This window comes from Phalaenopsis equestris, unplaced genomic scaffold (genome assembly GCF_001263595.1).
Source record: "Phalaenopsis equestris unplaced genomic scaffold, ASM126359v1 Scaffold198031, whole genome shotgun sequence".
Taxonomy (NCBI): domain Eukaryota; kingdom Viridiplantae; phylum Streptophyta; class Magnoliopsida; order Asparagales; family Orchidaceae; genus Phalaenopsis; species Phalaenopsis equestris.
In genome coordinates, this window is record NW_018217971.1 from 456,172 (window position 1) to 473,229 (window position 17,058).

The 17,058-nt window shown below is 32.4% G+C and overlaps 1 protein-coding gene across 3 annotated transcripts in view; it reads right to left on the minus strand.

Annotated features, from left to right (window-relative positions):
• Positions 1 to 17,058, minus strand: part of LOC110035533 (protein argonaute 16-like) — a 41,903-nt gene continuing 24,845 nt past the window's right edge. For 2 of the 3 annotated variants that reach the window (XM_020739764.1, XM_020739765.1), the window contains exons 17-23: positions 7,553 to 7,618; positions 1,883 to 1,946; positions 1,681 to 1,792; positions 1,324 to 1,397; positions 1,047 to 1,141; positions 702 to 733; positions 1 to 620 (exon numbers count right to left, since the gene is read on the minus strand). In XM_020739764.1, the coding sequence (XP_020595423.1) occupies positions 454 to 620; positions 702 to 733; positions 1,047 to 1,141; positions 1,324 to 1,397; positions 1,681 to 1,792; positions 1,883 to 1,946; positions 7,553 to 7,618 (610 nt within the window). In that variant the 3' untranslated portion in view covers positions 1 to 453. Of the gene's footprint in view, positions 621 to 701; positions 734 to 1,046; positions 1,142 to 1,323; positions 1,398 to 1,680; positions 1,793 to 1,881; positions 1,947 to 7,552; positions 7,619 to 9,200; positions 9,302 to 17,058 lie in introns of those variants that run through there. The other variant, XM_020739766.1, reaches the window with a different exon arrangement.

Here is a 17,058-nt window from a genome sequence, read left to right on the forward strand (position 1 = left end):
CCATTGATCCTTCAAGCACATTATAGTTCCATTGCCTTAAAAATAAAGAGGAAGAGTTACGCCTTAAATCAAGTCCTAAGAAACCAAGTTTCTTCCATTAATTTGCACATACCTTCCACTTCCAAGTAGAAAAGTTATGCCTTAAATAGAATAGATCCACATTCAGATTTTCATTAGTCTGAACCGTTCAAATAAATAAACTTGGAGCAAAGTCTTGCATTGCAAAACAAGCTCCATATCTTGTCTGCAACAAGCCTAGCAAGCTTGAAAACTTTTTTAAGAAAAAACAGAGCTGTTTTTGCCTGCTAACTGAAGTGGATCCGAAAGCACCTATTTATCCTAAGGTGTCTAAAGCCTTAAGCATCATCTCCTCAAAAAATTAAATATATGTGGATCAATTATCTATTTAGTACCTCACTTTACTTGAAAGTTTGTTGACCAATCTGCTTTATATTAGCAGTAGAACATAGACTCCAGCACATCCTCGTGCAATCTAGGCATCTCGGGAATAACACATTCCCCCGCTTCACCATCTTGACTCGAATTCTCTGAGAAGTCTTCTAGTTTGATGAAATGAGACATTTGATTTGCAGCTAAATGTGCATAGCGGATTGGAGCAACTGTTAGATGTAAATAATTAATGTAAATTAACTCTCAAAAGGTTTAAAAATGAGTATATGTAGCAAATACAACATATTCACCGATGGAAATCGCGCTTGTACTCCTTTGATATCTGCCACGAAAGATATCGACCGTTATAATCAAATATCTTCCATGATATTTTGAATTCAAGTAAAATGTCAAAAAAATTCTCTGACTATTTAAATTTGGTCATTTTAATCCCAGAGTCTATAAACATGTAAAATTAATATCTAGACACTTTTAGTATGGGCTAAAATAAATCCCGAGGACTGATTTAGCCGTGAATAAAAGAGTCTGTTGAGTAGGTTAGCACTATTATAAACTCTGTGACTAAATGGCTCCCTCGAAAGAGTCGGGGGGCAGTCCTGACATACTTCTTTTGAAGTCTCTGCAAATTAACTTACACATAGGAGAGTGAATGCACAAGGTTCTGAAGATCATCAGGACTAAAGCCAATATCATCAAGAAGAACATGATAATGTGTTGGCCTTGAGGTACCCTTCAGAAAAGGAAGGTACTGTTAATTATCCTTTAATAATATAAGTCGTTAAGTGAGAGAAAGCAGTCCACATTCACAAATCATTACATTTGTTTTTGAGAATTAGTGAGCTCAAAAACGGGTATCAAAGTAGAGTGCATTTCCTTCAAATTTATAAGGAAGTTTCCGAAGGAAAATCTTACAATTGTTCCCGCCTGAGAGCACATGTAGAAGTCATAATTCCTTGGGTGAACAATCCTTGTGTCCACAACAGTACCTGAGAAGAACGCAAAACTTTCAGAAACTATAAACTTCAAAGAATCTCTTTATAGGCATGAACAAGAGAAATGGAGGGAAAATACATGTTGAATGATTTATTTGTACTTGATAAAGTAATAGCATGAGAAATTTGCAGGGTAATTGGCTTTGAAAGTCTATAAATTTTAAGAAACCATTTAGTTGCAGGAACTCAAGAGAAAAAATTTAAAAAAGGAAGCTTAGAGGAGCCGCATGTGACAGGCTTATTGAAATTTAATAAAGTAATAAAGTTAAAGACTCACCGGGAGGAACATTTTCAGCAGAATCAGCTTTGAAAAGTTTGGTATGATGGTTCTTTTGTGCTATGATTACGGTAAACTTTGGAACTGGGCCTTCACCTAAATGTTGAAATGCCTGATAACAAGAAAATATATAATGCAGGGAAGGCATGGAGCATGGTTTACAGGTACGCAAGTTTGATTCAGAACAAGGTTACCACAGCACCTTGATGACTTGATCCAGCTCAATATTTAGGACATGACTGAACTTTGATTCACTTACACCATCCCTATCGTAAGGAGAGAAAAAGAAACTTGAGGAGAATGGCTAACAACCATACATGCATACACAAAAGATACGAAATCCATTTAAAAACAAAAAACTAAAAATAAAATAAAACATACAAATTTCTTCCCTTGGATAATGCATACGTAATGTGAGGAACTTTGGCTCTCACGGCAGAGATCACATATTTGAGGCTTGCATAAATGGATGTGTGAAAGAGTTTGCAGTTAATTTGTTATAAATTAAAAAAAAATCTGAGATTTCCATCACAAAATAGTTGTGATGTGAAATTTCATGTGTTCCTACAACCAATTTATAACATCTAAATTGTTTCAAAATTTTCAAATACAAGGATGGTGATGCAACACCATCAACTGTTGTCTGGTCATTCTACTAATCTTGCCATGAATAAGTGCAGGTTCTGAGGTTGTGGATTGAGCATCTGACAGATTATTTGTGACTTGGCTCAATTAGAGCTTGTTCATGAAATTTTGATTAGCTGATTGAACAAACTTAAACACATTCGTAAGTTGTAACCACTCAATTGTCAAATAAAAAAACTTGAACAAGATTTCATTTGATTTTATTTCTAATCATGAACAATATCATTTAAATTTCCCGAACAAACTTGTTAAAAAATTCAACTAAGGGTGCATTTGGGGTGACGATGTGGTGCAACACCACAATTTTTTATGTTTGACAAAACTGTGTTTTGTCTGCTTTCTCGAAAAGCTGCAGCTGAAAGCTACATTTCCCACCACGTCTGACTACCTACAGTGGTTGATAAAAAGCTACAGTCCGACTTTTTCAAAAAAAAAATTTTAATATCCACAACAACTTTTTGAACAACAGTTTTTTTCAGCAGCTTCACAACTATTTCTCCAAACAGTGACAGCTCCCCCAAACAAACCCTAAACCTCCGATTGTGAATAGTAATGTTTAAAAGTTTATTTTTCTCAATAAGTTCAATTTGATAAGACTCGATTATTTGTCCAAATAAAATACTCATATAAATGAGTTGTTCGTTAATAAACTCAATAATCTCCATATGAATTGAACATTTTATTCATAAAAAATTACTAGCTTGAATAAGCTCTTGCTTGATTCATTTGCAACCCTAAAGACAACCTTTTGCCATTATTTTAGCCACATACCTTTTTGGTGAGCAATCAGACCATTATTTTTATAGTAAGCGGTTGTTTGGTTGGAAAGATTTGTGGTGCATTGTAATTCATTTACAGGGATTTAAGAAAATTATGTGTTTGGATTGAAGAAGTACAAGTATAAAGTAAAGTTTCAATGTATTTAAAATTTACTCCATAGTTCATTTTGGCTTAATTTAGAATTCGGTCGATTTGACCGAATTTGAATTACGCTCTAAAATGTTATCGGCAAATTGTCGCTCGTCGTCACCCCCAACCATTACCCACAGCCCACAGCCCGCCGCCCGCATTCTAAATAAATGATTATATTATTCTCAATCTACTTCAAAGTAAACAAAAAAATATAAAATTTTGTGTTTATTTTGTAGTGAACCAAACAAACATAAAGTATTTCAAATACATTGTAATAACAATGCTTTACAAATCTTTTACATTGTACTTCATTTTCAACAAACCAAACAACCCCTAAATTTCACTCTACATCCCACAAATTTCTTCCCTCTTTATAATGCCATAATTTCCCATATTTTGTTTTTTTTGAAGGCATCCAGTTCAGCTCTCAAAGCATGATTTTAATTCACGTTACTTACAATCTCATAGACAACTTTAGGAATAGAAATAGTATGAAGGTTAGGAAAAAATGAATAAAAATGATGAAAAAAGATTTTGAAATAAAAACAAATTAAGGGATGTTCAATTAAAGTTTTGGTACTTACGTTTACTAGCTCAATGGTTTCTCATTAAAATCACTGATAGGAATTGATTAAGTTAATTAATTGGACCAGCATAGATTGAGATGCCTTTTTCCTTGAGTAAACATAAAATGGCTGAGAGGTGATTCCAATATAAAGATTGATCTGTGTGGAAGTGCCTGGTTTTGAAGTTGTTGCTAGAGGTAAAGAAGGGTAAACTAGGAAAAAAATTATTTGTGAATTCGTTTCTTTTTGGAATAAATAATAATAAAGTAGAAATACACTTCATTAAAAAGGGCATCAAAAGACATACACCTATCATGTGAAGGTATGTTAGCATTTGCACAATTTGTAATTAGAGAAGTACCCAATAAAAATATTTAGTTGCTCTTGGATTTTTCTTTAGTTGTATGGAAAAAAAACAGCACTTTCAAGTATCTCAAGAAGAAGATTATCTAACGTGTTTAAGTGTGGAAGGAATTTGGCTAGAACTTTCTAACCCAAGGAGCCTGTAGGCAATCAATTCATGATGTAAATGGGCATTAAACTACCTTCTATTATTATTGTGAAACATTCTTCTCAAGATAAAAAAGAGCTCGTGTTGATAAGCAGGTGGGTTTTTTTTTTTTTTGTTTTTTTTTTTCTGTTCAGCAATCCCACTTTATTGAGGAGTGCATGCACAAAAGTAAACATGTATTGCTCTTTCATTTTTTTTTAAATTATGAGAGATAATGATTAAAAAATCTTTGGCTTTATAGAATCTAACTCTCAATTTTAATGCTAAAATGATATGAGAAATATTAAAACAGCTCAAATGTTATTTTTTTTTTAATTATGAGAAATATTGATTAAAAAATCTTTAATTCTTTTTTTTTTTAACTATGGGTGAGAATGATTAAAAAATCCTTGGCATTATAGAATCCAACTCTTTTAATTTTAATGCTAAAATGATTTTTCATCGTATCAAAAAACCTCATAAGTTACTTTTTTTAATTATGAGAAAATGATTAAAAAATCTTTCACATTATAGAATTGGACTCACTTAGTTTCAATACTACATTCGATTAAAAAAAAAAAAGATAAAAAGGATCCGCTTCTAACACCCAAAAAAACAACAAAAAAAATTAAAATTTCTCAAATAATTTTTTTTTAAATGCTATATATTTCAATGTGTGCATGTGAATAGGTCTGTGTATGTATGTATATACATACATACATGTACATGGCGATCCCTGGTTGAGTAGCTTCTCTTCGATCTAACCTCTATTGACGTCGCACGTCGGCTTCGTTTCTGCTCGTGCGTCTTTGCTCGCATGTCGGCTTCGTTTCTGCTCTGCGTCATTGCGTCTCTGCTCGTGCGTCAGGCTGCGACGTCTGTGCCGTCCTCGAGCTCAAGCTGATCGCAGGGGCTTCGCCGCTCTTTCCTGTTTGCTCTGAGATAGCAGGGGCTTCCGCTCCTGCTCCCTGTTTCGGGTTTCTGCTCTCTGCTCTCTGCTATGTCGTACCTACATGGCTTCCGACAGATCTTATGCTGCTGCACTTGCGGGTGTCCACGCTTAAGATACATCTAAATCGTGCTATTTCCCTGCTTCATTTGAGTGGGCGGAGGACATCAAAAAGCCTGGTAGAAAGAATGGGAAGTCTGTCATCTTTTTAACAAAAACTGAAGGTATTCAATTTGCTTCCTCCTGTCGAATGAATTTAGTCAGGAAATTTCTGTATGGTCATCCCAAAATGGAGCTGATTCGTAAGGAATCTGAGTTTATGCATCTTGTTGGAGAGTAAAAAATTGGACTGTTAGATGAAAGATATTCTTATATAACTAAATAATGAAGAGGATTACACGTGCTTATTTGTTCGAAGAATAATCTGGTTTGATAACGGAGCAATGAAGATTCTAAAATAGTCTGTGGATTTTGACCCACAGACAGAACCACCAATCATTCCAGTTTAGATTTGCCTCCTTGGTATGAAATTTCATTATTTTACTCAAAAAGTGTTGTACTCTATTGCCCCAACTTATGACAAGTCACTCAAAACAAATATTTCTACTTTTAATCTTTCTCGTCAATTTGAAGTCAGAGTACTTGTCGAAAGAGACTTCACTTCACCCGTCTCCAAGGAAATTTGGTTGGGCACACAGCATCATGGATATTGGCGAAAGGAAGTGATTGAGCATTTTCCCTCGTATTGTTCAAATTGTCGTATGTTCAGCCACTCCAGTTCTCAATGTCACCATCTGCACACACAACTCAAACAAAAAAAACATAGTGTTATGCCAGAGGCAATTACATCTCCTCCTAATAAGCTCCAAGTTATTGACACTATTGATCATCAAAAGAATACCCCGGATGACGTCACTTTTCTCGCAGGCAATATGACAACCTTTCAATCCCCAATTTTATCTCCCCGTCTTTGGAACCTCCTATCGTGGGGGAGAGGGTGAGTCTTCAGACGCCACCTGCTCTAGATATCACCGATAATATAGGTGGCAATATTTCTACTACTTCACTACCGTCTCATCAGGTTAAGCAAGTTATTAATGTTACTCAAGCTCATGAGGATCGTTGATTTAAGTTAGCTGCCAAAAGTAACAACCTTCGTTGCCCTTTCCTCCATTTGAGTTAGCTTCCAAAAGTAACAAAGCCTTAATGATCCATAAGGATTGGCTTATCCATATTTTCTTGTCATTTGATTACTTGGCTTCTAGTTTTGCCATGCCTCCATGCCCACCAAAACAAAAATGATGTTGGATCCAAATTTATCTATTAGCATTACAAAAACCCTACTACCAATACCAAAATGGCTATTAAACAAGATAAATTGCTAGGAAGTATAAGACAGATCACAACTAACCAAATGTGTCAAGCAACCCTTTCAACCGTTACTCATATATTGAGACAACCCGGCAATAAAGGCTACATTTAAACAAGAAAGGTGAAAAAAAAAAGAAGGCATAGCATATGCTTTTGTAAAATGAATGAACAGGCCTAGCTTGTAGCAATTTGATTAAATACAGAACTCATGTTCATTTCTAAGTGATGAGTTCATGTAAATTCATCACCAACTTCACTCATATTTGATGAGTTCTGAGAAAAAGCCTTGAAGCTTGAGGTGAGTAGGTGAGTAGTTTTTGGTGGCATTCTTGATTTTATCTAGTAAATAGCATTCTTATTGGCTAAATATACTTGAAAAATAGTCGTGAATAACTTTAACTCAATGGCTAGTTCATATATTCTTTGGTCACTTCTATAATTTGATCATTTTTATATGACATACCAACCTTGAACCAGATCCACTGACCAACAAGGCTCAATAAACCTAAATTAGAAAATTTAGGTTGTACAAAGTCTCTTCATCATATCTCGTGTTACCAGAGTGTACCACAATTTAGACTCAATGTGTATTGCCATCTAGACCTGGGATATGATAGAAACTACCCACTAAAAATAGACATCCTGCATTGTTGTTTACTGCTGTTACCACCGCAGTCCCTTCTATATCTTCCGTTGAATCAATAGAATTTTTAGACAAAATAAAACAAATATTCTATAAACAATATGATACATAACACCAAGCATGAATATCCACTAAAAGATTTGAAGCATTGAAATAATAGAGCTAACATAAATCTATGCAGCGGAAAACAATTCCAAGTTACAAGCAGATCTTAAATGGGAGAATTACAAAACAGCCTCTCACTTAAAGTGGAAAAAGACAACTTAAGAAGAATTATTGCCAAAAGTATAAAGTACCTAAAAATGATTATCTGAGCCGGCTTCCTGCCACCGCTTGAATCATAAAATTGAAGTAAAAGGTCCCTGATTTAAAATGAATTGCAACAAATAAATAAATAAATAAAACTAGATATCTCTTGGATATCGTATGATGTAAAAAGAGAATCCAACAATGATTTCAACACTAAGAAACATTGTGGAAAATTTGGTCGTGAGAGAAAACAACACATAAAAAGCATGCTAATCACAAGAGGCAAAACAAAGTTACTAAAGAAGCAGAAATAAGATACAAAAAATACCTTAGAAAAAAGAAAAGAAAATCTAAAAACTTATTTTAACTTAATTTACTAGGAATAAAAATGACAGGATTTAGATAAAAATAAAACATTAAGGAATGATGGCAATACTATTTGAAGACATTACTAAATTATAACTTGAATATTTTTTTAGAATGAACATCATAAATATAGACTATCCAAAAGAAGGGAAATTAAAACAAATTTTGATGAAGATAATGAATAAAAATCCTTAGCCCATGAGTAATAGACAGTGAGATGAAAAGTTATCCCCTCTATTATTTATGGGTAAAGTTGTCAAAAAAAATCCTTTTCCGCGAAAACCTAGAGTTCGGTTTGTTAAATAGCTTGTGTTTGAATAGTTTTTTGAGTAAGCGAGTCGAACACAAATAATTTTTTTTATATCTCGACTTATAAATGAGTTGAACACGAACAACTCTTTGTTCAATTGGATTTAGTTCTTAGCTCAAAATATTATTTATATAATAATATATTATATATTTATATGTAATTTTAAATCACCAACGCTCGTGTGGTCATGTAGTTTTACACATTTTATTGCATAAGAATAGTGCAGGTTAGAATTCAACACCTACATCTATTTTTCTAATTAATTTAAACAAGTCAATTTTGAGCAGAATACAAACAAGAATGTGAAAATTGAGCCGAACACAAACACACTGTTCACGAGAAATTTCAAACAAACCAATTTTAACCAAATTAACTTTGAATGAGCTGAACATGAGCCAATTTTGAGCTGGCTCAAGCTCGGCTCATTTACAGCCCTATTTGTCGGGGGCACTTTAATTCCAAATCCATAAAATGTCCAATATAGCTTTTGAACACTTAAAATGGAAGCTAAACTAATCCTATCATTAAAAGTAACAAAACTTGAAGTCAAAGTCAACAGATGAAGTTAAAAAGATGGTATGTTAGAAAATAACTTCTTCAAATATTTATAAAATCTAACAATTTTTAAAAAAATCATAAGATCACAGCAAATGAATGGCTTAAGGTTTGCTAGGAGAAGAATCCCTATTAACATGGTAATCTCTCTCTCCCTCAAGTTTTTTTTTTTTTTACCCAAAGTGGGGGTCTTCCCCTAGGAATTTTATTGCCACAAGAAAAAAATTCCAAAGAAAGAGGGATAAGAAACCCCAACCTAAGCCCTAAACAACTCACACAAGGAAAAGAAAAAGGTTCCATAATCCCAAAAAAAAAAAAAACAACCAACACCACCAAAAACAATCAAAAACAATCAAGAAAGATTCTTATTGGCTAAAGCCAACAAAACATCAGGAAAATTAAAGAAACAGAAGCTTTAGAAAGATTATAAACAGTCTTCGCAGACCAATGAACCACCGAATTACCATCTCTACGAACATGTGTCCAATGAACATTCAAATTTTCAGTTAAGGCTTTAATTCGCTTCATCTGCAGCAAAATACTCCAATGCACCTTTCTACTCCACCTGCAACACTTCCAAAGAATCAGAGAATCCATTTCCATAATAATATTATAAATTCCTAATTTTTTTGCAACCATTAAGCCATAAACCACAGCATCAACTTCTGTCGTAAGCGCAGAAATAGGGACTGTTAAAGCAGCAAACCAACAAATTAATGAACCATTAAAATCTTTACAAACTCCTCTCATACTCGCAGCTTCCAACTTCCAACAGCCATCAGTGTTAATTTTAAAATAAGAAACCAAAGGTTTACACCAAGTAGTCTTAACAGTAATCTTAACAGTCCTATTAAGCAAAACCAATTTCTTATAATTTTCCTTCAGCAAAGTCCAACCCCTATCTTTAAACTGTAAGGAAGTAAGACACTTGCACAAATAACATAAAATGATACTCATTGTATGTTGAATATCAGGAATCTCATCCTTAAACAAAGCATTGTTTCTAGTAAGCCAAACAAACCACAACAACACAAGGAATAGTGCTGTAAAAATCCTTGCCCAAACTGCTTCCATCGCTAAAACAAATCAGTAAAAGAAGAGAAAGTGTGATCCATATCAACATTAACCAACTGTTTAGTCATAATATCCCATATATCAGTAATGAAACGACAATCTCCAAAAGATGAGTAATGGATTCCTCTTTAACTTTACAAAGAATACAACGTGATGACATTCTTACTCCTTTCATTTTAAGAATGTCATCAGAAGGAATCAAATTATGCAAAACCCTCCATATAAAGAAAGATATAGATGGTTTTAACCACCGAGTCCAAATCCATTTCAACTACAATCCATGAGAAACCGTGATAGACTGAGCAAAGCACTTCGATATAGAATCTTCCCCCTTTTTTTTAACAATCAAAGTATCCTTCTTATATCTAGTTATAGGTATCGAATCAATGAATTTAGCATCTTGTAAATTAACATTACTCAAAAGTTTCTCCATCATCCAGCTTTCCTTACACCAGAATCAATGAATTTAGCATCTCTCCCTCAAGTTTATAACCTAGTTTATAAATATTTTTTTATGTGTGCATACATATTACAAACATTTTTAACATGTTTGGATCACCTATAACTATGAGCGTCAATATTTATGTATTCACTTATTGTTTTTAGCAATGCATTTATTTATTAACTTATACCCAATATGTTTTTTCAAAGTTATTAAGATAATATAAGTGCATATATGAATTAACTATGCAAGTTGTCTAGTTGTTAGTTATTTGTATATATGCACTCATAGTTGTATACAAATTATTTAGATAATTGTACATGCATGCATGCATGAATATAAAGGGTGATTCCAAAACTTTTAAGTCATGATATTATAAGATAATAAATCATTGCATGAAAAATAAAAATAATATTGCATATGATTTTAACAAAACAACAACAAGTAGCCTTTATCACACTAAGTGGGGCCGACGACATGAATCCTTTTTTCCATTGTGTCCTATTGAGTGTCATAATGTCATTTAATTTTAATACATTAAAGATCATTTTTTTATACAATAAGTCTAAGTATTTTTTAGTTCTAGCTCTATCTTTCTTAACATCAGTCGAAGTTAAAACATCTACTCTTTAACTAGATTATCAGATGATCGACGTTTAATGTGACCAAATCATCTAAGGCGACTCTCTCTAATCTTGACCGCCAATGGAGCTACATCAACCCTATCACGGATATATTCGCTTTGCACTGTCTCTAAGTGTCAAGCCACTCATCCACCTGAGCATTCTCATCTGAATTTTGAGCAACATTTCACTTTATTTTATGCTTCTCTTTTAAAGGGCCAACATTTTGCGCCTTAAAACATTGCAAATCTCACCATCTTATAACATTTTTCATTTAGTTTAAGCGTACTTTCCTATCAAACAATAGGCCCGAAGCATTCCTCCACTTCAACCAACCAACTTGAATTCTACTAATAACACTGCCATCTATATCACCATTACTCTGAACAATAAACCTGATATATCTAAAACGTTTACACCTTTTAATGACTTGATCACCCATAATTACAACTCTGTCACTAGAAGTACTATATCGAAAATTACATTCCATTTATTCAATTTTAGTTCTACTCGAACAAAGGCTTTAAGACTCCAATTTAGACCTCCATAATTCAAGTTTTTTTTCCAAAGTGAAAAGCATACAACAAGGAACATCCTCTTATAGATGTCCAGTAAGAGCATCCATTACTAAAGCAAAAAGATATGGGCTTCAAGTCGATCCTTGATGCAATTCAACTGAACTAGAAAAATACTTGTTCGAATACAAGTAACAACTCTAGTATACATATCTTTAATGACTTCAATATAAGTCATATCAACACCTTTCTTCTCTAGAAGTCTCCCAAGGACTTCTCATGGAACCATATCGTAAGCTTTTTCTAAATCAATAAAAATCATATGTAGATCCTCCTTAATATTTGTAGATCTTTCTTACTCTCTTTGTACTCTTCCATCAAGACTCTCAATAAATGTATAACTTCCTAGATAAAACTTTCTGGAATAAAACCAAATTGATTATAAAAAATCTTTATATCACGTCTTAACATATGATTAATTACCCTCTCCTATAATTTTAAAGTATGACACATCAACTTAATTCCTCTATAATTTGAATGTTAAACAAAATATTATTCTTTCCCCCACCCATGTCACATAATCTCTTTAATTCTTTATGTTTGGAAATGATTACATAATCATTTTTATATAGTTAAACTTAGAATGAATTAACACTACCATTGCCGGTCCCAAGCCCGGATGAGAAAAGTAGAGAGTTGCGTTAAGTAGTCGACAGCAGCGTAAAACTTGTCGAAAAAATCATGATATGAATCCTTTTGATCTTTGTGTAAGTTATAGGGCGTCCCCTGGAAGCGACGCGCTGTATAGCCTAAATACAGTGAAAACTGTGCAAGGGCCGCTACACCGACGCCCGGGTGTAGTGTTAATTAAGCAAGGGTTCCCACATTACGGGCAAATGCGGGTAAAGAAGTTAGTCCATGAAACTAATGAAACTAATATTAGGATAGGATCTTGGAATATAAGTACTCTCAATGGTAAATTAATGAAACTAGTTGATATTATGATTCATAGAAAAATTAATATCTTATGTATTCAAGAAACTAAGTGGGTTGGATAAAAGGCTAGGAGATTGATAATTTAGGTTTTAAACTTTGGTATTATGGTAAGAGTACACTATAAATGGTATAGGTGCAATTATAGATAAGAGTTTGAAAGATAATGTTATAAAGATAAATTTAAGTAAAATTCAAAATTTAATAGAGTTGGAGATATAATTATAATCCTTAAGAATATCATTGATACTAAGATTTTTAATATTATAAGTGTTTATGCTCCTCAAGCAGGTTCAGATACAGGGTCTAAAGATAAATTTTGGAATGACTTAAAAAACTTAATACAAATGATACATTTAGCTTGGTGAAACTCGTCGTAGGGCTACTTCGTCAATTCATGTGAGAAATAATCCTGAGCTAACATAAAAATTATCTCAGTAAAATTTCATGTGATTAAGTGTTGACACTATCGCATTTATAAGTTTCTAGATATTATGGATAAAAACATGCATAGATTATATGAATGCAGATTTGATTTGGCTCTTACGATACTTCTGAATTTACTATGTTATGAACCTGATGAACATGTCTATGAAATCATTTATTCCAAGTCTTCATTTACTATAATTCATGTATATGATATATAAAATACCTATTATAAATATTTATTACAGAAATTATGATTAAAGTTGTCACAAGTGATGTTATAGATAGATTATTACATAATTACATGCAAGTACGGAAAGTAGGAAACAATGAGATTCCTGACTCATGTGTTCAGATGGAGACGACTCAGGGAACCATTTGGATCAGACGACGATGGAACGTAATAAACCATTGGTACTAGGGAGGCAATTGAAAACTGCTATGTTGGGAGGGGACCGACATTTATCAATAGTTGATGTAGACCTCGGATTGGGTGAAGACCCAATGATGACATGAAAATAGTTGGTCTATACAATTACGAGTTACATTTCTTGATTAGATCGATGACTCTTATGAATATGTTTATGATACATATGCATGGATGATTACATGTTTTATACAGCTTCCATGCTTTCCAACATTACATGTCTTTTTTTACATGTTTTATACGATAATAACATGTTAGAGTGACAACAAGGGGCTCAATGAAATAATCAAGGCTAAAATAAAATTTTATAAACAAAAAAAAGAAGCAATAGAGCGAGTAGTAATGTTTGACTTCTACAGCAATTGTATTTTATAGTTTTGGGAGCTTATACAGACTTTTGGTTACGTACTCTTATTACGTTTGATTGAACAGTTTTATAACATAAATATATATTTTTTTAGTGATATAATTTTTCACACTTTCGAGTATATGCATATGAACGAATTATGAAATAAAATGTACCAAGTAGGTTTGATGAGAATTAGCTAGATTAATTGATCATTCAATGAATTGTAATTTATTAAGTTAGAACGAGTGCAGGTGAGAATTTATTCTGACCAACTCATCTGCCTCTGCACACCGCAACTGACCCATAATGGAGACAGTTGAAGTGTGACTGAAAATCAAACAGAGCATTGTTAATGGATGAAAATAAAGATGAAAGTGTGTTGGAATTAGAAACAGTAAGAAGGAAACCTAATATGAATTGATTTATACAGATTTATACAAAGCTAAAGGTTTGATGAATCTATGTTAGGTAACCATAATACTTAGTATAATGCATGCACTGCATAATTATTATATAATAAATTATATTTGAATAATAAATTGTGTCAATAAATATAAATATGCCCGAACAAATAAATATGCCTAAAAGAGAATCAAACAGTACCAAGGAAAAGTCTCCTAGGCTAATTATAGAGCAAGAAATATAAATCGGAAATGTCTTGAACATACATGACAATCAGAACAGAGCAAATGAAGATATCAAAGCCACTAACTTACAAGTTATTGTTCAATTGATATTGCAAGTGATTGACAAAATAGCTCCTATTAAAATATCATCCACCGGTACAAGGCCATTTTGTTAGAGCACAGAACTGAGCAACCAATAAAGGCCAGAGCTTTTGTAATTACTTCTCAAAAAGCTAAAGAATTTAAGGAAGTGGTTATAGGTATGTTTCTGATTCAAGATCATACTGGCACTGTTTTATTTTATTCAGGTACAACGCATTCTTTCATTTCTGATAATTTTGTTGCTAGTTTTTTTGTTGATATTATATATTTTACTTCTTGCTTATTTGTTGTAATGCCTTCATAAGCTGCAAGCGGAATTAATAATCATATCAATTCGGACTTTTGAAGTCATATTGAAAATGTATTGATTAGTAAAGAATTTTGCTACAATTAAATGTTGGAAAATGCAACTGAAACTCAATTTGCCTGGTGAAAAACTGTTTTATATCCTATGTGATTGAAATGCATAATCTTCTCGGAATAGTACATTGAAAGTTGAAAAGTATTTGTAAAGTGGCGAACGGGTATTTTTAGCAAAATTAGAAATCTGAATAAAGACGTATAGAAATTGAAAAACATCCCAGTGTTTGCAGAATTTTTTAATGTCTTTCATGAAAAATTGTCAGGGCTACGGCCAGAATAGAAAGTTAAGTTTGGCATTGAAGTGCAACCAAGGTTATCTGCAAGTTTCAAGCCTCCTTACAGGATGACTCCAAAAGAACTGCAATAATTGAAATTTAAGTTGCAGGAATCAATAGATAAGGGTTTTATCAGGCCAAAAAATTCACCTTGGATTTCTCCAGTATTGTTGCAAGAAGAAATATGGATCTATACGGCTATGCATTAATTATAGAGTTTTGAACAAGATAACAATTAAGAATAAATAACCTATGCCCATGATTGATAATGTATTTAATCAATTAAAGGGTGTTAATATATTTTCTCGTATTGATCTTAAATCGGAATATCATCGGTCCAAAATCAAGGAAAAAGATATAACTAAGACAGCTTTTGAGACCAAGTATGGTCATTATGAATTTTTATTTATCTTTTGGCTTAACCAATATTCATGTTGAATTCATAAACCTGAGATGAATTGAATCCTCAAACTTTATGTGGATCAGTTTGTTATTATACTTAATGATGATAATGTAATATATTCAAGAACTAATGATGATCATGCCAAGCATCTGAAAATAATATCGGAGTTGTTAAGGCAGAATGAACTATATACTAAGTTATCAAAGTATAAGTTTTGGTTGCAAAGCATTATATTTCTAAGGCATATTATTAGTGATAAAGGAATATCAGTAGATCCTCAGATATTGAAAATAACTGTGAAATGGCCTAGTCCAAAGAATGTTAGAGAGGCATGCAGTATTCTTAGTTTGGTCAGATATTACATGAAGTTTGTTAAAAAAATTTCACAAAGAGATATGTCGTTGTCCAAGCTAATTAGAAAAGAACCAATTTGAGTGGACTGCAAATTCTGAGAATAGTTTTTAAGAATTAAAGAAACATTTGACCACAACTTCAATGTTAGCTATTCCATCAACAAAATAAATATTCCAAATTTATAGTGAAGCATCGTTGTGAGGCATGGGTTGTGTTTTAATGCAAAATAAAAAGAAAATTGGAAATGCATCCAGACATTTGAAGCCACATGAGAGGAATAATCCGACAAAATCTAGAAATAGCTATTGTAGCGTTTGCCCTCAAAATTTGGGGACACTACTTGTATGATCTCAAGTGCGAAGTCTTCACTGATCATCATCTAAAGCACATTTTCATACAAAAAGAGTTGAATTTAAGGTAAAGAAGATCGCTAGAGCTTATAAAGGACTACGATCTAGATATACAATATTGTCCTGGCCAAACAATAATATTTGTTGATGTTTTTAGTAGTAAGTCCACATGTCATGTAAGTTTGATTATTACTCAAAAGTTGAAATTGATTAAAGAAATTGATGTCTTTCAGTTGAAAATCAAATCATGTGATACGAAATATTTACATCAATTGACAGTGCATTCAACTTTAATAGATAAAATTAATATAACCCAGAGAGTTAATAGTGAATATTCAGAACTTTTGAAACAACTTCAATTAGGAAAGCGGTCGAATAGGACTGTTGATGAATATGGTGTTATTAGAAACAAATTGCAATTATGGATGCCTACTAATTCTGATTTGGAACAAAAAATTATACATGAAGCTCATTATTCAGGCTACACAATTCATCAAGGTAGCACTATATATGAATTATGTTTTTTATATGAAGAAGTGAAGGTAAGTAGAGTTATTTAAATTATAGTTTTTATATTAAATTGAAATTATATTAAAATGCTAATATAGGTTTTATGTTAACTAAATCAGAAAGTATTGAAGAAGAAATATTCGGATTTCAGATCGAAGAGTGAATCGCATTGAAGGAAAAAGTTTGACCAGAAACCAATTAACGTAAAATTAAGGTTCACTAACACTAAACTTTTATATATATAATTGTATTTATGTTTAAATGTTAATATATATTTTATGTCAATTAAAAACATAGAAGACAGAAGAGAAAGGATATGTGGATTTGAAATCAAGGAGAGTTAGTCAAATATATGAAATTAGAATTTTCCTATTTAAGCTAAAGTAATGTTTAAATTCAATGAAGTTACAGGTATTAACATTATTTCATAAATTAACTTCAGCACATAATTTAAAAGATTGAAAATTTCGTAATCAGTAACACACTATTA